The 23,289-nt window shown below is 46.3% G+C and overlaps 1 protein-coding gene across 1 annotated transcript in view; it reads left to right on the top strand.

Moving 5' to 3' along the window:
* The window catches only part of SDK1 (sidekick cell adhesion molecule 1), a 375,512-nt gene extending 358,543 nt beyond the window's left edge, over nt 1–16,969 (top strand). Inside the window, exons 42-45 of the mRNA XM_057369831.1 lie at nt 1,324–1,461; nt 3,379–3,499; nt 3,709–3,838; nt 10,729–16,969. Of these exons, the coding sequence (XP_057225814.1) occupies nt 1,324–1,461; nt 3,379–3,499; nt 3,709–3,838; nt 10,729–11,004 (665 nt within the window). The 3' untranslated portion in view covers nt 11,005–16,969. The remainder of the gene's footprint in view (nt 1–1,323; nt 1,462–3,378; nt 3,500–3,708; nt 3,839–10,728) is intronic.
* The last annotated feature ends 6,320 nt before the right edge of the window (nt 16,970–23,289 follow it).

Genomic DNA, 23,289 nt, shown 5'->3' with positions numbered 1-23,289 from the left:
CAGTCATAAAAGTGTAAAGCATTTTAGGCTGGCCACTTCAGCTGGCACAGGGAGGTATAAATTGCCCTGAATCTGCTCAACCCAGCATGGCTTGTGCAGTTTGCCTTTAGGATTTTATTGGCCTGGACTGGCCTCCTAGTGAAGAAAGAGCGTGGCTGCTTTTCCCTGCCGCAGAATACTCAGTGATCTGGAACAAATTTGAGCTCATATCGTCAGGCTTACAACAGAGTTTTATTCAGAYCCAGGCTCAGGACAGTCAGGGAAAGAGGGAAAGAGGGTTTGGTGATAATGAGGGGTTGAGTTGGTCTCCTGGCATCGCCCATTCCTGCCAGGTGGTGTTCCACCTTATGGACTACACGGAAATGATACAAACTGCTGGCTCCTGCTCAGCAGCTGCATTTTTCCCCAAAGCTGAGGGAGCTCAGGGGAGGACGAAGAGAATATCACTGCAAGAAAACAACARTACTTATTGCTTTAAACCGAGAGTGGCAAGGTAACTCCGCAAAGGGGAAGTTAGTATCATTTTGTGTTTCCACTTGAGGTCAAATGGGGTGAAATGAGCTGAGATTGCACAAAATCCAGGCAATTGAATTGATAYCCATGTGCTGCACATCAGGCTTGGCTCAGCGGATGGAGCAGTGATATAGAGTAGCAGTGAATGTTGGAAGTTGGAGTTAATGGAGGTACTGAAAGACACTGAACCAAGTGTACTCTGTTCCCTGGCACTGRCTGTATTTTTCAAAGAGCCACTGAACAGCATTTTGGCAAGGCAAGCCTCCAAAAAAGTGGAATAATCATGGGTCATGGCACATGTATTAGTGGTTCCCTTGGCCCAGGGAGTGTTAAGCCTGCCATGCTCTAGGAGTGTAGGTGTGCAGAGCTGTGGGAAAAACCTGCCTCTGTTCTCTTGGTCATCACTTCTCCTTAGCTGAGGGGCTCTGCAGCTGCTGCAGGGATGTGAAAGCTGCTTGTAGAGATGGAGCAGGCTGCCCAGAGAAGCTGTGGCTGCCCCATCCTTGAAAGTGGCCAAGGCCAGGTGGGAAAGTGGAAATTGTCCCTGCCCATGGCAGGGGGTGGGACTGGATGAGCTTTGAGGTCCCTTCCAACCCAAACCATCCTGGGATTCTGTGTTGGAGCTGTCATGCTCCTGCTCTCTTCCATCTTAGAAGTGTCAGCAAAGCCCCTCGAGAGTCTGAGCCCCTCGAGAGTCTGAGCACCCCTCTCTCCTGAGCACCATTATTGAGTCACTGTTCACTGTGGGGAACAATAGAAAATTTTAAAGAGGCATGAAGAGGAACTGTTCTTTGCTTTTTGCTCTTTCAGCACAAACAGAAGCCCCTTTCTACGAGGAGTGGTGGTTCCTGCTGGTGATGGCTCTCTCAAGCCTCATCCTCATCCTCCTGGTGGTGTTTGCATTGGTCCTGCATGGCCAGAGCAAGAAGTACAAGAACTGCAACGGAGGTAAGGCATCGTCTCTGTACTGTGTCAAACCCTCAAGAGCTTTCAGAATCAGAATTATCTTCCCTTTGAACCCCTGATGTCATCATCAGGGACTGTCTTTAGAGCTGTTTTGTTTGGCAGAAGACTTGGATCTTTTTGTTGTCTGGTTTGGTAAAAATGGCTTTTGCTTTTAGCCACGCTGGATCAGGGTTTGGACACTGACCAGCCAKGGGACAGCATCTGGAAGTGCCAGGGACTGTAGCAAACCCAAGAAGTCTGGGTCAAACAYTTGGCATGAATAAGGAATAAATAAGGAATTAGCTGAGATTTTGCTTAGCTTTGTCATAATTCCCTGCTAGATGTGAAGGAGAAAGATTCTGCTTTTCCATGGCTGTACCAATGCAGATATCCTAAATCTGTGTGAGGACTATATCACAATTCCTTTATACTGAGTGCCCTRCATCTCATTCCTTCCCTCAGCCAAGCTGCAGTAGCTGGGCTGGGGGCCAAGCAGACAGGAGGTGTCTTGGTTATCTGGACCTGTTAGACTTTAACACATAATGAGCACCAAGCTTTGAATTTTCCTTTACTTAGGATTTTCACCCGTCTCCTTTCTTGAAAGGAAACAGGAGCTACATCTGCTCTGTAACTAGGAATATCAAACAGTCCCCTTTCAAAAAACCTTCTTGAGCTCTGAATATTGTTTTTACCTTTTCTTCTCCCTACCTGATAAAGTCCTGGGAGGGTTGTTCACATGTGTATTTCTCTGATAGCCTCCTCCACCTGCAGCAAGAAATTGCTCTGATGCCAGGAGGTGCCAGAAAAGGCACATTAATGAGCAGGAGGAGGTGGAYGGGTCTTTGCACTACCCGTTCTTAGGGATTAATGTAATGAAGTCTTCCAGGCACTATTTAGTAATTCAGTCCCAAAGTGAAGATCTTCTCTTTCTTTGTAATTCACTTCTAACAAGTGTTAGAAAATCAGATTTCAGTCCCATGAGATATAAGAGGTGTGAATAGCGTGGCATTTTACCAAGTTAATACTATTACATATTTGTATGCGCAGCTCATAGGAAATCTCTCATCTTCTTAGTTTTACTGTGTGTTTGGGGGACAGACATGAAAAGGCAGGTGTGACCCGTGCTGTCAGATTTCCGTGTTAGCAGAGCCTTAATGCAGCACTGAAATGGAAGCTGAGGATAAAGCACCTGTCTGCTGCAGAATGGCAGCCAACCCCTCTCGCAGGGACACGGGCTCAGCTCACACCTSAAGGATTACAAAGGATGAGCACGGGGGAGAACGAGCTCCTGCTGTATTTGATCACATGAAATAACACACTGTGCTGGATTGTCCTCCTTTCTGTCCCATCCTTGTTCCTGCCTTGCACTGTCTAGTGATTTCTCACGTCCATTCCTGATCCTCATTACAGCTGGGATCTTTTTCCCTTTTGCTATCCACTTGCCCTTCATCTTGCTTTTTTCCTGACTTTGTTTGTTTTCCCTCTCCTTTTCCTCTTTTTCTACCTTTTTTACTTTTACTTTCTCTTGCTTTGCTCCAGTCAGTATGGAAGGGGATTCACAGCACCTGATATAGGACAACTTCAGTGGCCACCTGAATTAGTTATCTGGTATCTATTTATAGTCAAAACTGGAGAATAAGCACTTTTGGAGCACAATTTATCTGTGCTATTTTAGACACTTGCCTCTGAATATAATCCATCCGTCCATCCATCCATTACTCCTTTCCCTTCTTTTGGCTTTCTCTGCCCCTCCACATTCCTTTCCTTCACTCTGTTCTCAYTTGCCAGTAAGAAAGGTAAAGAGAATTTCAAATAATTAATGATGTCATAAAACAGAAAGAAGGACAAGCTCACTCCTGCAGTTCCATTTGGGGGAAAAGTGCTTTTGTTTCAGCTGAACCTTTCATTTCCTGGCCCCAGGTAAAACCATCTCCAACGTGGAAGAGTCTGTCACCCTGGATAACGGAGGCTTCACTGCTCTGGAGCTCAACAGCCGACACTTGAACATCAAGAGCACCTTCTCAAAGAAGAATGGAACCAGGTAAAAAGCTGGGAGTGCTGTGCTTTTGGAATGGCTTTTTTTCTAGCTTCAAGCACTGTTAAACAGGCAAAGGGGAGAAACTGAAGAATCTAGGCAGGACTTTAATGCCCAAGCCTCTGCCTCAAACTGTGATTCTGGCTTCTAAGCATGACTTTGTTAATTCCAGGGAAATTACAACATCCCAAATACTCATCCTTTGCATTTCTCAGGTCCCCTCCTCGCCCAAGTCCTGGGGGGCTGCACTACTCTGATGAGGATATCTGCAACAAGTACAACGGAGCTGTGCTGACTGAGGGCTTGGGCCTCAACGAGAAGCCCCTGGAAGTGTCGGAGTCTGAGGTAAGGATTTCCCTCTGCCTCACCTGCTATTGCTCAAACACTGCAGATATTCATTTCCATGCTGAATTCTGGCAAGTCTTTGAAGTCCYAGTCCCATATATGCATCGTGCTCTGTGGTCACTGATTGTCTCGGGGATTTTTAAAAGGTTCAATTCACCAGGCTGTTTGCATCGCATCTTAATATTAAAATATCAAAGGAAAGAATGACAAGCAGGACCCAGCCAGGGCAGATTCCAGACCTGGCCTTGGCAGATATTCAGTTTTTCGGTGTCAGGTAGAAAGATAAGTGCAGTCAGTCAGACAGTGAGTGCCGACCTCTCTGGAAGAGTCTGCACACCCCCTTCTGCCTGTGGGCTGCAAACTTGGAGCACTTTTGGGAAAACACACACGTGCTGCAAAATAACCAGCTACTGTCTGGACAAGGTTAAAGGTGAGGTGTGCTTTGGATTGTTGCACTGACTGCAGTGGGATGTGGTCTGAGGTTTCACATCTCCAGCAAACCCCACGATTCAGAGGGATGATCTGAGCAGTGCCAGCCCCTGCCTCGGTTAGAGGGGGTAKGTGGGCAGTGAGTAACTTGCCAAGGAGCACATGGCATGGCTGTGAGGGCCCAGCACTCAGCTCTCTGAACACCCAGCCTTGCCTTCAGACTGCTCTCCACGAAAGGTGGGTGTGTGCCAGCATYATCCATCTGGCAGGGCTCCATCTTGTGTCTCACATTCCCTCTATGAAAGAAGAAAGCGCTTGTTGTCTCTGAAAGTCCAGCAGTGGCCAGGGGTGCATAGACAGACTTCAGAGGAGATCCAGAAAGGTAAATCTGTCTCTAAAATCAGATGCTGTCAGCTGAGATCCTGATGAATCTGAACTGACAGCGCAAGAAGCGAGCAGTGGGCCAAACCACGCCAAACCTGACCCTTCCAGCAAGAATAAATCACGAGCAGCAAGCAGTGAAAGAAGATGACAGTTTTCATCTGTAGCTTTTCTGCACCTGCAGCTACAGCTGCTTTTCCTGGCTACCTAGCTCTCACCTCCTGCTAATTACCACCGACAGCCTGCTGCTTTGTGCTGCCCTGTGGCCGACCCGTCGTGCAGGCAGCTTTCCTTGGTGCAGCTCAAGCTGCTGTCTCTGCAATGCTCCAGCATTACCCTCCAGATTAAACCCACAGTGCTTTGGTCATGTCACTGTAACAGCCCAGCATTAAACCTGTCATTAAAACAGTTTGCTGAGCATGATCGTGAATTTAGCACTGGCACCTTTTGACATTAATTTCAATGTCCCGTGTGGTATTTCCTGGTAATGTGCAAAAGTCTCCTTGCAGGGTGTCATTATGCCTCCTATATGCTCTGTTTGTACAGCTGAGAAGGAAGTGATTTTGGTGGGTTTTTCCTCTGGCTGTTATTGATATTGTCTATTTACTGTGTATTGCTGTCGAGCCTGAAGGTCTCAGTTGAGATTCTGTGTTTTTGTGAATGTGGGTGTGCAAGTGAGTATGTGCACAAAATATGCCTCCTGTTTTTCCTTGGGGCTTGGATATGCAGCCCGTCTGTGTAATGTCTTTGATGCTTGTTTGGGGTTTTTTGTGRTGGGGAGTGCTTTTAGTAATGAAATGTTAATATGCTCCCAGTAGAGGCAGCAGTAGGAAATGCTGCCTTTTGATCAGCGTGAAAATGCTGTTTATGTTGGCAGGTGCAGACAGGAGGTGAGGGTGGGTTGGGGCAGAGGTGGCTATAGMTGATTGACCACTTTCTTTTCAAGTGTTCCTGTACCTATTAGCTCTTCCTGTTTGTCTTTTATTTTCTTTTTGTTTCTGTTCTCAACAGAGATCTTAATAGACAAGCTCTGTTTTCTGAGAGTTTCTGATTTTCCATTTGCCATTATATGAAGGGTTAAAGATAACTTTCCATGTAAGAGTTCTACCCAGGTTTGGTCTCTGCAGCAAAGGCTCCTGATGCTGTTTTCCTCTCATGCATCTGTGTGTGGATCTCGAATTCCACTTAATGTGATGCACATCAGGGCAGGCAGGGCCAAAAACTGTGCCTTTGCCTTCAATCCACTTGTCACCGTGTTTCTGCTTAGTCTCACGCCTGTTGCCCGAGGTGTCAAGATTTTATATGGAAAAGAAGGAAGCTCACTGGCTTCAGGTCTCCTGGGGTTTACTGAACATGAAGAATTCTCAGGCTGAATGACTTAAAACACTTAAAACACAGCTGCCTGGGAGTGTTCCTCCCAGCTCTCCCCTGGAGAGGAGAGCCACGGAGAGACAAAGAGGAAATCAAGTAGGACTCTTAATATTCATAAATCGAGTGGTGAACTTACTCCATGTCATGAAAGCCAAGGACCAGCACTGTTAATGAGGTTAAAGAAGTTTAATTGGCAGGCACRGAGCAGGAGACTGCTATGAGTGTAAATTCTAAATGATTAATAATAATAGGCTTTTAGTTAATGAGTCAAGTGGACAAGGGTTTGGACAGATAATCTGAAAAAATTTGGTGTTCTCCATGTAGARAAATTTGATGATATATCTGCAGTGTCATCCAGCTAAGGAAGAGCAGAACGGGAGGGAAGGCTGGTGCATGTTTGTGTGCTCTCACATGTCCTTGTGGTCTCCCAAAACTCTTTCTGGGAGAAAATACTCTCACAGATTGCACCCGTTATCCATCAGGGCTGGATGCTGGCAGTGCTCTGATTGTCCCACTGCTCTCTGCAGTCTGACTGGCTTTGGCTTTCTCAGCTCCGTAGGAAGATATTAATTTCCACTCAACACCTCAGAGGGAATAGGGTTTAGCTTGTCTGCAGTAAAGCTCTCCAATGATTTTGACAAGTTGGGCACTATGTGGAAACCAGCTGCAGGTGACACATAAAATAAGAGTGGGTTCCCACGTCCAGAGAAGTATTTTGCATACTGGGTTACCTTGTCTCTCTTACAGYATATTCATTTCATGTCAACCAAAAAAACTGCTGCCATCTACATCTTTAGAAGTAATYTTGTAAAACTGTTTCTTTTGTAGTCACTTTCTTAAAAAAAAAGGATAACTGGAACTATTATCAAATTTATTATCATATTTCCCASTGGCTGAGCCACCCAACTCTAGTGGCTGAGTTGCCTCTGAGCAGCACTTGTGCATTTTGTGCTATCAAACATATCCCTAAATAGCCTCTCATTTTCTGTGTTTGTTGTTTCATAGGCATCCGTGCACCTTTGGTTGACAGTCTGTAATGTCACCACACACCCAATCACGCTCCAGCCCRGGGAGGTTTCCAAGGTAACACAGTCCCACAGTCACAGGGAAAGGAGAAAAACCGAAAACAAAGCAAACAGCCTTGCAGCATTTCTATTTACTCAATAGTTTAAAAACCACTAAAAAGTAAGCCTCTAGTATAAGCTGTCTGTATTGTCAYGCTAAACAGATTTATCTTCCTTCTCCTTGATTTTCATCAGGGCTGTGGAATGCCAGTTTGGAGAATTCCTTGTTGATAAGGATGGAGTCTTGCTGGGAGCAGACCTTAGGAGATACTTCAGAAACGTGGACAAAATAGTCAGTTCCTGCCTGATCTGATAGAAACACAGAAAAAAACAAGTTGTACCAACACTAACAAGCAGGTTTTCCTTTCCAGMATCGGTCCTAATGATGGTGAAAGGCTGAAGTTACTGCAGCTATATGTGTTTCATGACAGTTCCTTCTGAAAGGCMCTGGCCTTATTTACACCAAATTAGCGTTCCATTTCAGTTGGTACAATGAACTAATTAGTGGACAAATTATCAGCAGGAGGTATTGTTTTAAATTCCCTCTTTCAGTTCATGGCAAGTCTAAGTGTCACCGTATTTCAAACGGCAGCAGCCCATCTAAAAGTGTTCCTGGGATTTCTTCTCTTTATTGTGTTGACTTCTGACAGTCTTGAAAGTACTTGGCTTAGGAACAGGAATTATATTGGTTTTGTGAGTGGGTGTTTTTTTGCTGGTGATGGACAAAACTCAAATGGCTGTATCAGTACTATTGCACCTATAAAGTTGTGTCATATCCTTCTGGATACAGGTTTTTGCATTTCTCCTTAGGGCTTCCAGCCTTTTAGTTGGCTTTATGACCCTCTGTGTCTGTGGGGACATCAGGAAGACTCATAAAGAGCTGCTAGAAGTTTGTGGGAGTTTTTTTCTCCTCATGCTTATGCCACCTCAGCTCAGCTGCAACCCCTCTTCAGCAGGGTTTGTTTCCTTGGGGGTGGCTGAGCGTGTTCAAGTCAGTAAAAGTGATGGATTGGGGAAGGTCATGGGAGGGCAGTGCCTCGTGTCATCCATGGTAGCTGGAGGAGTTCACACCTCTAGATCTGCTTGTGGTGAGTGATCCATTGTAACAATGGGAGAACAGAGTACACAGAGCTCTTTTAACTGGTTTGAAGAAAGCCTTTATTCTCAAAAAGCTGCACCTCTTTATACTTCCGATTTTCCTGGGCTGAGCACCCATTGGCTGTTTGCTCTGCAGGATCACCCCCCACAAACCTTCTTATCCACTCACATCTCTGGTCAGACGGGTTCTGTGGGCTCTGTTTAATAAATCCCAGCCTGACACACGAGGCAGGGCCATGTCAATCACACAGGTTCCTCCCTGGTGACGTGACCTGCAGCTCAAACCCTTCCCAAACTGAGATTGAACAGGGATGAGCAGGATCCAGCAGAAGCTCATCCCATAAGGCTTTCCCTTAACCCCAACAATCCATATCCACCTGTGTCCACCCAGGATGCAGAGACTTTTCCTCTGGATGCCCACGTCATCCCTCAGCTTTGCAGGCATTTACCCTAAAATTGCCCCATTTTGGAGCTTGGTGCAGAGTGCAATAACTTGTTTCCTGCTGAGTACAGAGTTTGGGGCTTTGGGGGTGTTCCAGTGAAGCTGGCTGTGTCTGCAGCTGAGGACCAGCCTCGCTGAGCTCTTGCTGCCAGGCCCTGCCACACCTGCAGCCATCCACAGCACTCTGTTGGAGTCCCTTTCAAAAACAGACAGGGCAGGGCTGGCACGATGTTCCTGGCAGCRGTGCCAGGACTCTGGAGCTGCTCTCTGCACCCACTGGCTGTGAAGTGGTTCAAATCTGGAGATATTCCAGGAATGCTGCAAAAACCACCTGTTCAGGAAGGTCTTTGGAGGGAGTCGGGTGTTGGCTTCCCAAGCCTGGCAGCTGGTGCAAAGGAGTGTTTTTCCAGGAGATAGGCTTGCTGTGTTCCTTCTGGAATAATTATTAAGCGCTGGTAGGGCTTTGTTGTATTAGTAATTACTTGTCAAGGCACCTGAAGCTTTTCATTCTTAAAATTCAAACAGTACACAATTCCTAAAGAGCCAAAACCTGGGTAGCAGTGGAAGGGAAGTTTTGCAAAAGCTGTAAAGAAATGCTTTGCTCACCTTTGGAAAGCCCTGGGAAAAATTTCTCAGCTCTGTCCATCACCCTCTGTGCTGAAAAATGGGCTCGGAACAGTATTGCAGCAGCTACCTAAGCAAAGAAGTGGGATGATGGATGCTGTGCCCTTTTCAAACGATGGTTCGCGAGGCATTTGAGGATTGTTCTTCAGAGACCATTAAAAAGGAGCTTTAGAGGAGGAGAGACGAGTTTTGTGGCAGGCAGGATCAAGAAGGATGTGTGTTTGCTGGGTGGTGTCACAGATCAGAACCACACCAACCTTTTGAAACTAATTGCAGCAGCGAACAGTGACGAGCTGCACTTACCTGTCTCTCTTGTGTGTCTTAGGCAGCTCCTACTTTGATATTTAATTGCCTTTAGAATGRGCTGTGCAGATTATTGAGGGGGGAAGGGAAAGGGATAAAAGCTTTTGCGTGGTGTGAGCGGAGATGTGGAGGGAAGGCGTGAGATGTGGGAACGCCTGGGTAAATGTTTGTGTGCTGGATGGGATGGAGCTGTTACTGATGGGAGCGTTAGTGGGAACAGAAGGAAAATGTGCGSTGAGATTCCACGGCCAAGGCTCTGCCGCGGTCTCTGCGCTCGGCAGAGATGTACAAGCCCTCTGTGATTCCTCCAGCTGCATCTCAGCACTTCAGAGGAGGGGCAGATGCACGGAGCTTATCTGGTTACATCTCAATAGAGCTCCCGCTCGATATTGATGGGAGCTTTGAARCTATCCAGCCACCGTGCATAAATGTTTCAGGGTGAGATCCGCTCCGAGCACAGAGCTGAGTCTGACTCATCCTAAGAAAGCAGCCCCTCCTGCCTGGCAGCTCTTCTTTTCCAGATTCTGCATTCTCTTTCTTCTGTCGCCGCTGGTTGTGTACCTTGTACCACCAATAATCAGCTGGAACATGCAGACAGAGTTATTTGCCTGTAAAAAAGTGATTTTACTTAACTCCCTTCCAGTTAGAGAACTCATTTTCAATACTTAACAGGGCTGGCAAGCCACACCCAGAGTCCTGTGCAGGTGGCCTGGGCTGGCCACCCCAAACCTCAGCCCCTCTGGCTAACAGGAGTGTTTGTGTGGAAGGCATTCCTGCTGTCCTTGCATCAGAAAAGAGATGCTCAGTTGTAATTACAATATTTCCAATCGTAATTGAAAGCTGTTGGTTTTGCTGTGACCTCCCTACCCTTCCCTGCATCCTGTGCCCACAGAGGAGCTCCTGGCTGCCCCAGCACCATTCTGCAGAGAATTAGAAGGGATTTCTGTCACTTRTCATCAGGGGACTCTCCCTTGTGCAGCAAAGTCTGGCTAAAGCAGAGCTCAGTGCTTTTCCCCAGTCCAGCTTGTGCCATGCTTGGAATGCCACCTCTCTTACCTCAGCTTCAGTCAGCCAGTGATGCTGAACTTGCCTCTCCTTTCTTTGCGAGCGGAACAGGCTAAAAAACATCATCAATGCTAATGACCGATTATTGAATTCTGTTTTTCCTGATGCCCCAGGTCACCGACTCAGATTACGAGGACGAGTTGCCCAAGCACTCCTTCGTGAACCACTACATGAGCGACCCCACCTACTACAACTCRTGGAAGCGGCAGCAGAAAGGGGTGAAGCAGCACCCGGCGTCCTACAGATACGAGGAGTGCACGGCCAGCGAGACAGAGCCCTATTTCCAGACTGTCATCACCACACAGAGCTCAGGAGGGGTGTACACCCCGACGGGACAGCCCGCGCCCGGCTCCCGGACTCCAGTGACAGGATTCTCCTCCTTTGTCTGAGGCAGGGCTGGGGACACGGCGGGACAGTCACAGTGACCGTGTGCGCTGAACTCTGGGGGACCTCTCTATCAGGGTACAAACGGATGGGAACACACCTGAGGCTGGGTTGATGTTTGGTTTTGGTTTTGGGTTTGTTTTTTTTTTTCTGAAGACAATCAACTCTATAAAAAAAAACCACGGAGCTGAACTAGCTGAACCTTTGTTTAAGAAAAGAAAAAGAAAAAAAAGGAATTCTGAACAGTGATGATTTTAACCACTTGTGAATAGTAAGGGTTTTTTAACYGCTTTTTTGTAACACTGCTTCAGGAAGCAGCTCCCATGCCCTTYTCCTTCCCTCTTTCTTTCTCTCCYCTCCTCCTGTCCCACCACTCCCAAACAAGCAGGTGAATTCCCTAGATGCAATGAGTGACTTTGTGATGTGATTTGAAGAGAAAACATAAAACCTCCCAGGCTCCTTTTTCTTCCCGTTTCTCTACTCTTTTTTTTTTTTTCTTTTTAATTTTTCTCTGTCATCAAGGTCAAGTAGAAAAACATAGAAAAGGGACACATTTTTAGGCAGAAAGCAGACAACACCTCTCTTCTCCTTGCTGCTCCACACATTAGGAGCACTGGCTGACCAATGCAGGTTCAGATGTTTCACTGTGTCTGCTCTAAGCTCACCACTGGGGTATTTATATTGAATTACTGACCTGCTTTTCTTTCTTCTTCAAATGGGACCTGCTGCATTCTGTAAATATTCCAACTCCAGGGCCTTTGCAAGAGGAGATGGCTCAAAAGAGCACGGTAGGCAGTGGTGGGTGAARCAAGTGGGAAGAATTCAGATGCAAGGTCAGTTTATTTTTGGCGTGGCTCTAATCCTCCTTGTGGACTGCATGTACCATTTGAATCAGTCATTTTTGAAAAGTCAAAGGACACAACCCAGCAAGCCAGAGGAATTTTTCAATTAAAATTGCAGTGACAACCTAGAGAGTTTACTAATTGATGAGGGTTTTGATCATCAAAGTCACMATGCCCTGCCAACAGAAGTTGAGCATCCTTTCTCACCCAGACTCTGCAGTTCTGTTTACTGGTCTGTAAAAAAAGTACACAGTGGCAGGGTTTGTTTGATTTTATTTTTTTAGTACAAAGACACACCACACAGACTGGGTGAGTTTTGGTGTCCACAGGTGCCTTTTATTGATTTTTCAGCTTCATATCTGGGAGAAGCAAAAAAGCATCTCCAAATAAAGYTAACCAGGTTTTTCAGGCACTGAGGTCATGAATTATCTTGTGCACGTTTACAGCCTGCTTTGTGCACTTGAAACTATGGCCTTTGGAAAGAAAAGAGGAGATTTTTAGTTTATTTTCCATTCTTTTGTACAGCTCACTTTTTGTTTTCTTCTTTTCTATCMTTTTTCTGAGTCTGTCACATTTAGCAGCAAGTTGTKTACTCACAAGGAAGTTGTCAGGCGTTGAAAGAATCCAAATCCAGCTCTTGTAGCAACAATCCTGGGTCACCAGACTTTTTATCATACGAGTTTTGAAAGGTGAATTTGGAAGTWGGTGACTCCTTGCCACGCCAGCATCTGGCATTTCCTTCCAGGTGGATAAGCCAGAAAAATTGGTGCTTGCTGGTGTCCCGTGTCAAGGCACATTTGAGCATTGTTATGATGGAGATTGTCGCAGTCCTCTCAAGGGATGTGGGACATCCATGGCAGGGGTGGTGGTGTCTTCAAAGCAGGTTGTTGAACCCAGCCTGCCCAGGGGGCCTGGTTAGGAGCATCCTGGTGGCACCTCACCAAAACAGCTGCGGTCCAAGGGCCAGCTCAGCCTTGCTGTCACCTTTCAGTGCCTCTTGGACAGGGCAAACAATCTCAGAACTGCTTTCACTCTTCGGCACTGCCTCCGTGCACTGCTGCTCTTGGTGCATGCAGACCCTGCATAGCTTTGGCACCGGATTGCTGATCCTCTCCAGATGTTCCAGGAGGAAAAAGTTCAAAACCAAAAACTCCAGTGGGTGTGTGTAAGGGCTTTTGAGTTTGGGATAATGATCCGCAGCTCATTAGATGGCGAGGGACTCGCAAAGACGAGGCTGAGCCAAAACCCTGTGAGTCATCCCCCTGTCTGCACCTGGGTAGGATGTGTGTGGGATGGAGAAGGGGCTCCAAAGAGGATGGCTTGGAGTGTGCTGTGAAGAGGAATGCAAAGCAAACAAAAAACCCACTGCCTTCTGTGCACTTTGACTGTTCTCTTAAGCCATATGGACTTTGCTTTAATTACTGAACTGCCAAAATTTGTTTTCAGTCTTGAGTTTTTTGTTTCTTAGACAAAATTATCTATGTGACTTTCTGATTTGTTTTCCTTTTCCTTTGTCATTTCCTGCATCAGATTACATATTTTAAACACATTTTTTTTTATATATTTGACACAGCAATGCAATTGCTTTTGGAATTTTATGATGCTTATCCAACAGGTGTAAGAGGTAGTGCTGCAGGAGAAGCCCTTCAAGGACCACTGAGGATTTAGGGATGTTAATTAGTAGGAAGTAGACAGAACACCGAAGACTTTGCTCCAAAGGAAAGCATGGTGTGAGTAACTCCGTATCTCCTGAATATTGCCAGATCTCAATTGGTGTAAGGTGCAGTTATTGCCGGGGGCTGATCTGACACCACACTGAGAAAAAAAAACCAAGAAAATCATGGCGAATAAAGGAAATGGGACTTTGTAGCCACTGCTCCACTGAAGGACAGCAGCACRATCATACAAGGCAAGGGGATGAGACTGTTCCTTTTTTCTCAGAACCAGCTACCACTATAAAGCCTGAGCCTGCTGAGGACCTGCTGAGTTGGCTGTGTGGCTCTTCTCTTCTGGCTGCTGCCAAAATAACAGGTTAGGTGTGATTCCTTTAGGACCTGTTGATCCGAAAAAAAGGTATTTCTGTTCCATTCTCGTCCACACTGTTGWCACTCCAGGTTATGTTCAGGAGCTGGCTTTTCTGACACTCTGGATTTATTTTGGACAGGCAGTTGCAGAGTRTGGAGGTGCAGTACCCTGCCCAGCCCTCAGTGAGCACAGAATATGTTTTATGCTGTGCAGGATCCTGTGCAGCTCCACGTGGGATGCCTCCACATTCTTGCTAACACACTCAACTTGTAAAATATGGTTAATAGGKAGGGTTTATTTACTTCACATATCAGAGAAATTGTTTTATCTGGAAGGAAATACTCCATCAGTTAGGAAGAAAGCTCTATTTCATTGCTGTAATCTTTGGGAATTGCAGCCTTGAAATACAACTTTTAAGCATTAGTTGTCATGTTACAGTAACTTCACCCATCCAATCCACTTCYATTTCCATCTTCTTGTTTAGAATAGTCTTGAAAAATGAAGGCTTATGTTTAAAATGCCTTCTTAGGATATTTTATTTTTATTTATTTATTTCCCTTCCCCTGTTTCTCAGGTCTCTTGGTGACTGTTACTGAAAAATAAAAGCAGCATCATGAAATGACCAAGGGAGATGTTTCAGGGAATGGTTTAATAGGAGCTTGTTTTTCATGCAAGAGCCCATAACAATATCCAGCCTCCTGCAGGGAAAAAAGTACCCAATTGTTCATCCCCTGCCAGGGCTGAGGTGACACCAGCCATCACTGTCAGTGATGCTCCCAGCACCAAACCCCAGGCAGTCCCTGTCATAAATCACATGYAAAAGTGCACACACAAAAGGAGCTGAGCTGTTCCAGCCCAAATGGAGCATTTTGTGCCCCCCAAAATCCCTGTCACGTGTGGTGATTCCCYACCATGGCCCACACCCTTGGGTGGAGTATTTTCCATTCCCAYCTTTAATGCTCTGATGTTTGGGCAGTGCCGGTGCTGTGCAGGTACAAGTGGCAGTGGTGACAAGGGACAGGAGAGGGCACTCCTTTGCCTTCATCAGTGACAGTCTGTTATTCCCTACCCCGGGAGTCACTCATGTGGAATGCCTTCATGGGGAGGGCAGGGAGAGGTGAGAGCACAAAGGCTTTCATCAGCATTTACTAAARGAATCACACTTTGGCCAGCAATCCCACTTTTAGGAGTGTTGGCATGACTGGAGAGAAGAAAGAAAAACACAGAAAAAAGAAACTAATCTATAACCCCAAAGGATTTTTTCCCCCTCTTCATTTTGAGTGTTAAAGCGAGTRATGTTTTGCAGATGGGCCAAGATCTCATTTCTCCTCTTTATCCCAAGGTCTGTGCCAGAAGCTGCTGTAAGAATTGTTTAGACTAAATACCCAAGCCTGTCTTGACACGGGGATGCATTTATTATCCTTGTCATTGCTTCCCTCAAGAAATCCATTGGGTCATCCAAAGATTATCTAATCTGCTTTCCAAAAAGGGAGGAGAGAGGTATCTTTATACATACAGAGCAGTGGTGTCCTCCCACTCACTGCTTTTAGATATACAGGGCAACTTGTTGGAGAAAAATCCTTTTAGAAAAGGAATTTATCGGRAACTTCAAAAGAAAGCAAACCACTACGTAAGAAAGATAACCTCTGGCAGAGGCATTAGAAATCTTGAAGTCCAGAAGCCTGTGATGTGTAAGACCGACCACAATGCCAAGACCTCCTGTTTTTACTGATTTCCTGTATCAGTAGCAGCCAGAAGGGCACACGCAATGAGGAGTGATGTTTGGAGAGGAAGAGCCATCACAGACTGGCTGGGTTGTGTGCTGGTTGTATTGCACACAGCTTCACTCAGCCCGGAGTTCCTGCCAGTTCAGTGACACTCCTTAGGTTGTTTTTATAGGTTGTTGGCAGCACGTGTGGAATCCACACATTATCAAGGTGTTCCTAGAAGCTCCAAGGTTACCGGAGGTGGAGAAAGCTTTGTTGGTGTGGGGCTCAAACAAAGCCACACGTGTGATGGTGTGGTTGTGCAAAACCCATTGAAACCTCCTTAGGGAAAGCCACCCTTGCATTAGGAGCAYGTGCACCYCAAGACTGAACATGATGGGCCTGAAGTGGCTMYACCTGRCAGAATCCCAGAATGGTTGGGTTGGAAGAGATCTTAAAGATCACYTTGTCTGACCCCCCCTGCCCTGGGCGGGGACACCTTCCACTAGACCAGATTGCTCCAAGCYTGTCCAACCKGRCCTTGGACACTTCCTGTCCCTYCTGTTCTTTGTATTTCTGTGCTCCTTTAGTCCTCCCCCAGCCCTTCCAGACAAACAAAGCTGYCTTGCACTTTGTGCAGGTGCAGAGTTTGCCGTGCCTGATAGCAGAGCCACAATGGATAAGCACATACRTGACACATGGGACAGGTGAGATATGTTTGAACAGGGAGTGAAGTACCATTAGCACTCGAGATTCAGGCTCTGACTCAGAATTTTACCTTCTCAAAGCTGCCACTTGCCGACTTTAAATGGCCTCGGGGCCTCAAGACTTGACAGGAAATTCATTATTTCCATGCTGTTTGATCACTGTGCACTTTCTTGGGGCTTGAATCACTGGATACAGAGACAGGAATGGGGTTACAGAGCTTTATATCAAGGTGTTTTCCCATTTGTGTCCAATTCTCTAGATCTGGGAATTTCTGCTACCACAGAATGGTGGCATTCTGCAGGTGGGAAGTGCCACCAGGGCTCCCCCTTTGATGTCATTGCACCCCTGGGCMGTGCTGGGACCTGTCACAGTGCAGTGGGAGCTCTCAGGTAGCAGAAAGGTGCAAAAAGCCCAAATTCTGGTGAGTTTGTAGCTGGTCACTTTGCCCCTCTTGGGCTGGAGTCTGTCCTCTGGTTTTGGTATCTTTAGGGGTAGCACCACGTCCCAGAGCTGTGTCTGAGTTACCCCTCRGTGTACTCCGGTTTTCAGATCATTGCTTTCAATTCAGTGTCTCCTTGGAGATTCACCCTGGATTTTTGTTCCACACCTCTTGTTAGCCTCACCTTCACCACTCCACTATTTTATATGAGAAAGTTACTTCTTCTTTTGCAAACTTGCTTCTGATTAAAAGAACCCTTTTGGAAACATCTGTGTCCTTGGTACATTTATTCTGTGGAAGGGAAAAAAAGTATTTTTCCAGACTCTTCTGTTGCTGAAGAAGTTTCTGGGTGCCTTGCCAGCATGCTCACGAGTTAACAGCTCAGGACAGTGAGAATGTAACATGGGCTGAAATTCCTCACTGTTTGTTCTGGACTGTAAAATCTTACAACCCCTGCTGCTTCTCAGCTATACTGACACTCTTCAAATAGTTTCCACACAAAATTTGATCAGTCTTAAATATTTTATTATTTTGCAGCAATAAACTTCCTCAGATCCTTAGAACAGGAGACTCAAAATCCACTCAGAAACAGAAACCCATGGGGCCAACATTTTTTATGGCTTTGTCCCCTCCCCTGCAGTGTTGTRGCAGGCGTTAATCAGTTCCCACAAACGTGCAGATGTTGGGGAGGCAGTCCCAGATCACAGCGGGGGGAAATCAGGGCAGCTCTGTTWTTCCAGAGTGGTTGGTTGTGCTTTTCACCCCCTGAGCCTAGAGAAGTAAACTAAACACAGTCAGGTCAGCTATAGCTCTGGGGGYAGAAATGAGGGCGAGAAATCAATGTTTTCCAAGTGGGAGAAAGGGGGRAAAAAAAGTCAAACTGTGAAGGAAAGAACTCATATTCTCCTGCTCCTGAAAAGGATATTATAAATAATGCAGTGTTGTATAAATACAGGCAGCCCTTTGCAGCTGGGAGTTTGTACTAACCCAGAGGTATCGCTGTACCCATTCTGAAGATGAAAATCCTCCCTCCACAGCATTTTGAGAATGAGATATTATCCTGCAAAATTGCCATGAGGTGCAGAAGTGCTTTTTTGAGGCCATTTGGCTCCAAAGTGTATCATCCTGCAGCTTTCAGTCCTTACCCTTCTCGGGATGTGTTTCCCCCCACACATGTTTTTGTGGCTAGRAATGGAGCATGGATATAAACATGGGAGTGGATGGGAAATCTGCCATGGCATTTGTAGGCTAAACAATACCAGAGAAAACAGATTGGCTTCCCGCCCTGCCCTGAACAGCACAAGCAGTGGCTTGACTGAATCAAGTAATCTGGGCTTTCATTACTGATCCTTTTCCTGCTATTTGTCTCTTTTGTTCCCTCTTTTTCCCTCTGCGTTTTTGCTCCAGGGTTATTTATTTTTCTCCTTGCTCCTTTTCTTTTCAGTTTTTTTATTTGTAAGCCTGCCTCTTGTTTTTATTAGTTTTCCTCTCCTCCTGTCACCTCACTAATTATTTTCATTTCAAACCTGCATTTCCCACAAAAATCAAAAGGAACTTCACGTGAAACACATGGTTTTGTTGGGGTTTTGTTCACTTCCACTGCGCCCCAGGAGTTCTTTAGCTTTTCTGTCTTGTTTACTTGGAAATGCTGGACACGTCTGTCCAAGCCAAGGCGGCGTGGCTGCTGACTTCCCAGCCTGGTAGAAACCTTCATTAAGTARGCAATTGGCATGTTCATCACCATTTGTTAACGAGTTAGGATAATCCTAAATCAGACGAGGCTGACGTGTGAAGTCATTCTTCGAGGTTTTACAAGGCAAATTTGTCAGCAGCGCTGAAACCTGTGAAGTCTTGTGGAATCAGAGGATCTGCACCCGCCTGTGGAGAAACAAGGAAGCTGCAAACCATGGTTGCGTGACAAAAATGTGTTCAGGGGAAGAAGGGACCAACACCCACRGTGTCATTCAAAGGTGATTCCCTGCTTGGGCAGCTTCCAAGGAGTTCTGTGCACTCTTTATGATGATGACATCTAGAAAAGCAGCAGGGGCAAAGTCATGAACTTGTTCTTTACCCTGAGCCTCCTTAATCRGAGTTTGTGCCCTTTGAGCATTTAAGAAAAGGCGTAGATAAGGGTAGAAGGCAAGTTGGAAAAAAAGCCTGTGTAATACAGCCTGGGGCCTCATGCCAAGAGTGACAAAATGCCTGACAAACACAGGTGACCTCATCACAGTCCTGCCATTGGGAAGGATAAATATCCCACCTTTGGTGGGAGGAAATTGAGGCACAGGCCAGCTTTGCCTGTGGGACCAAGCTGCAGTCTGTGTGGCTGCTATCAGTGTGCCCGAGTGGCCTTGACTGCAATGTCCTCAGCATAGGGCAAAGAAAACACATCTTTCTTACAAAACAGCAGGATGAGTTATTTTTGGGTCTTTATAAATTGTCTGTTTTCCAGCACTATCATTCTTACCCTACCAGGGGAACATGGCTGACCTAATTAGAGTCTAATTCCAACAGTGCAAGACTCAACTTGTAAACACAAACTTTTTCAATCTTGAGTTATTTTTTCTGTACAAGCGCCTCTGATTGGTACGAATACCCCAGAGGTGGGGGGTAGGGGAGGAACAGGGCAATGGGATGAGCTCCTCCTCATCAGAGGAGCTGAACTACAGAAAATTTGAGATAAATGAAGGATAATTCTCAGATGTATTTATGAGACTGACTGAATCTGCTGGGAGACTGTATCCTCTGGGATTAAACCTCACATAACCTGATGGAAATTCGGAAATGTTTTATCCCCCTCTGCGGACAGCAGTGGCAGAGGTAGGATTCAGTATTTCAATCTTCTGTCCAGCAAAAAACATCCAGGGTGATCAATGAGGMCACTTTCATTGATCCGTAGCTGTCTCCACACCACAGAAGAAATCAAAAGGTGAGAAAAAGATGCTTGTTTTCAATGAAGTCTATTTCACAAAGCCAGCAAGGGTTAATCCAACCAGCCAAATGCTTGGCTTTAGCTGCAATAGAGAAAGGCTCCCTGTGAGGTTGAGTGATAAGCCTCCAGTCATACCTGCTTGGATTCTCAAGGACTGTGCCTGAACATGTTGGGGATGGCTCAGGTCCAGCAGCCGCTGATAGGGARTCCACAATGCCAAATGACTCACGAGCCAAACAGCTCCATCCCTGCCCTGAGTCCATGCACAGAATGTGTCCAGAAAAAACATCCAGAACRCAGGCACTGGAGACACAAACATTGGGCCAAACTGTGCCCTTGGGTAGCGATGTGGCTSCGAGTGCTGGGTCTGCTGAGAAGAGATCCTGGCTCCAAAACAGATTCTAGAATACTGGCTTGTTGTTAATGTGTGTCCTTGTGAGATAGAGTGGTTTGGAGGTAAGGAGATGGTGGTAGAAAGGGCTGTATGACACATGTTTAGAGCTGATGGCTTCAGGGTCATGTCATGATTTTTGGCTTTTTCTGGCTTGACTTCAGGTTTGGAAGTGGCTCGGCAGAAATTGAGGTCACTGCAAATGGTGCAATGACACTTTCTGGAAAGCACTGGCTGCTTCATGCAGTGAGACTGAGCTACCAGCTGGGAGGGCTGAAAAGACAGAAAAATTTGTCACTAGTACAATGTGAGACAGGCAAAGGAGAAGTTGTCCTTGGAGGAGCTGGTGTCCAAACATGAGCAGTGCACACAGCACTGCCCCCACCGTGCTTTCCAGAATTTGTTTTACACTCTAACACTGGCTGTGGTGTATAATTTTTCATCCTTGCTCAGAAATTATAGAGGAGTGAAAGGGAGATGGGTTTCAGCTGTCGACGCTTCAGGAGCATTCAGCAGCATTGCTGGATGAAAGGAGCAACGTGGTCTTTTTGCTCTGCAGAGGTCTCAGAAATACCCAGGCACRAATCACTGTGTGGTTTCAGGCTGGGTGAGAGGGAAGGCAGAAGCTGGTGCCAGCCCTTGGTCCTTCCCTGGCTCCTGGAGCTCTTTGAGCATGTCACACATCTGGTGCTTCCCCATTTAGTCCTTTCAAGAGGCTCATTTGAGAGCAAGGTTTGTAAGGAAGCGCCAGGAATAAACAGCTGATGATCCCATTTGTGGGATGWGAGGAAAATAAGAAGAGAATTGTTAAAGATGGGACAGTCAGTGAATAAAAGCCTGGATATTAATGGGGCTGACACTTTGCTATGTCTGTTAGAAAGACTCTGTGTGTTACAACATGACTTTTCCCACAGTTTGTGGAGGGAAGGAAAACCTTTGGGTGTGTAACACAGCAGCTAACGAGAGAGCCTGAGATGCAGCAGAGCATTCAACTCCTGGGGGTGACCTTCTACCAGTGCTCTGCACTCGTGCAGGACTTCTCTCCCCTTGGCCTCGTTCAGCAGTAAAATCACCTCTCCCTCAGGGAGGACCCTCTAGTTTAAATGAGTGTATCTCCGTCTCTCTTGGAGATTTTAGAAAATTAAGTTCTGCATGAGGTTTAACATCATCCTCTGTGCCCCATCAGTTCAATCGCTGTTCTCCCAGTTAGTCTGAGGTGTATTGTCCCATTTTTACAGCTGTGACATTACCCGTGACTACAGCCAGATATCAGAGTTCATGCCTCCYTCTGTTTGTGCTAGCCATGGTGACTATCAGCTTTTGAATCCTACAGCACTCTTGGCCACCTGTTCCCTCCCAGCTCAGAGGAGGGCAGGGTGCTGGCACAGCAGAAAGGTGCTGTGCTCTGGGGTGACTGACACCAACACAGGAACAGCACCCAGGGCATGAAAGCCCAGCACTCTGCCATTGCAAAGAGGAGKGGTAGATAATGTGTGAGTTAATATTGAACTGGGATTGTTGCCAGGGTGGTGCAGCAAGAGCAAACAGGCCAGGAGCCACCCCAGTGAGAGGGAGCACATGGTGGCCAGAGGACGAGTGTGGGAGGGCAGGGCCACGGCTTCAATGCTGTCCAGGACCATCATGGAACACCCTGCTATGGGGGAAGCAGGGTGACACTCAGTTACTCCTCCTCTCCCCAGAGAATAAACAGCCTTTTAATAGCCCTGTGCACGTCACCAGGGCCCCCACAAGGCTTTTTGAGCCCTTGGGGTTTGTCATTAATGGGGAAAGCAGTGGCACTGCATTGGTGTCAGTAAGAAAGGCAATGTCAGAGAGGCTGAGGCCACATCTGTTCATGACCCAGAGGAGAACATTCCTTTTGGACCACTCCAGTGGACARACAGGAGTTGTGCAGCCCAAACCTGGGCAATTTTCTCCCATTCTTTCAGTCAAGGTTCTGGGATGCTGCAGCAGCCGCTCACCTGCAGCACGTTGTGCAGTTTGCTTGCCCACAATGCTAAACCCCTATCAGTGTTGCCAGAAAAATGATCTGGAGAGCCTTTCCCTCTGCTTTCTCCCTCCTGGGTGCCATTTCAGTGATATTCACTTTAGAAAAATAGTCTCACTAAGTACAGTCTACCACCACATTTGGTCTAAAGGGCTGTGCAAGGATAAAAGCATCACTTTAACACTTGCAATTTGTATAAAATTATCTGACAGTGAGTGTTCAGGATGGCCCCACCTGCAGCTCTGAGTCATCGCAGCAATTTTGACTGGGAGGTGGACATTTTATCAACTATGATTTTCTCAAACCTGGGGAGCTGGAGAGACACAGCACTGAAAGAGACCTGCAAAAAAAAAAACAACCCAAAAGTCAGATAAATAAGGAGCTTGCAGAGGTTCACCAGCCATACAGTGAACCATATCTCTAAATCAGTAAATTGCTCCCACTCAAACTTGTTTAGACAAACGAGTAATTTCCTTGTATGCAAAGATGCTGCACAGTTTATTTATATATTTTGGGGGTKAGCTAACATGCTTATTCTCTGCTGAAGAGAATGCTTATTCTCTTWGCCTCAGTTTCTGTCTGAGAGAGGAGAAAATACTGAACCACAAACACACTCCCCACTGAGAAATCACAACAGCTGTTAGAAATCACCCTCAGCTGTTAGAAGTTATTGGAAAAGGAAAGGGCTTGTGTGAGGGAAGAAATGCAGCTAATCCCAGCCTGGGAGTTACTGCTCCAGCACCTGGTTTCTCTTCCTGCCTCTCACTTCTGTTCTTTGTGTCCTTCTGGCATGGGACCCATCAAGGAGAAGAATCAGCCTTTGGAGAAAGGATAACTCCCAGAGTACAGTTGCTTCAAGGTGTCTTAAAAGGGGTAGATTCCATAAAATGGAAAATAAAGTTCCTGTCAGCACGCTGCTTCAGCTCAGCTCCTCAGWGCAGCCTGGAGAAGCAGGAATCAGGGATGTGCCTCCATAAAATGGTTAATTGATTACTGTCAGCCAGTGATTATGTGAATCATTGAGCACATCGAGGCTGTGCAATGCTGGGGATGTCTGAGACACTGACCTACCAAAACTGGCATTGCTGCTGCTGCTCAGCTCTTCCACATAAATGTGGAGGTGACTGATGGACCCACCGGCAGCTCAGCACACGCTGCAGGTGTTTTATGAGACAAAATAAATGTTTGGGCAGAGACAAAATCCACTGCTGGCCTATGGACAGAGCCACGTGAGATCTG

The sequence above is a fragment of the Malurus melanocephalus genome, unplaced genomic scaffold (genome assembly GCF_030028575.1).
Source record: "Malurus melanocephalus ecotype Western Australia unplaced genomic scaffold, MMel_1.1 scaffold_115, whole genome shotgun sequence".
NCBI lineage: Eukaryota > Metazoa > Chordata > Aves > Passeriformes > Maluridae > Malurus > Malurus melanocephalus.
Note: the sequence above shows the minus strand (reverse complement) of the source record. Positions and strands in the feature narration are given on the sequence as shown.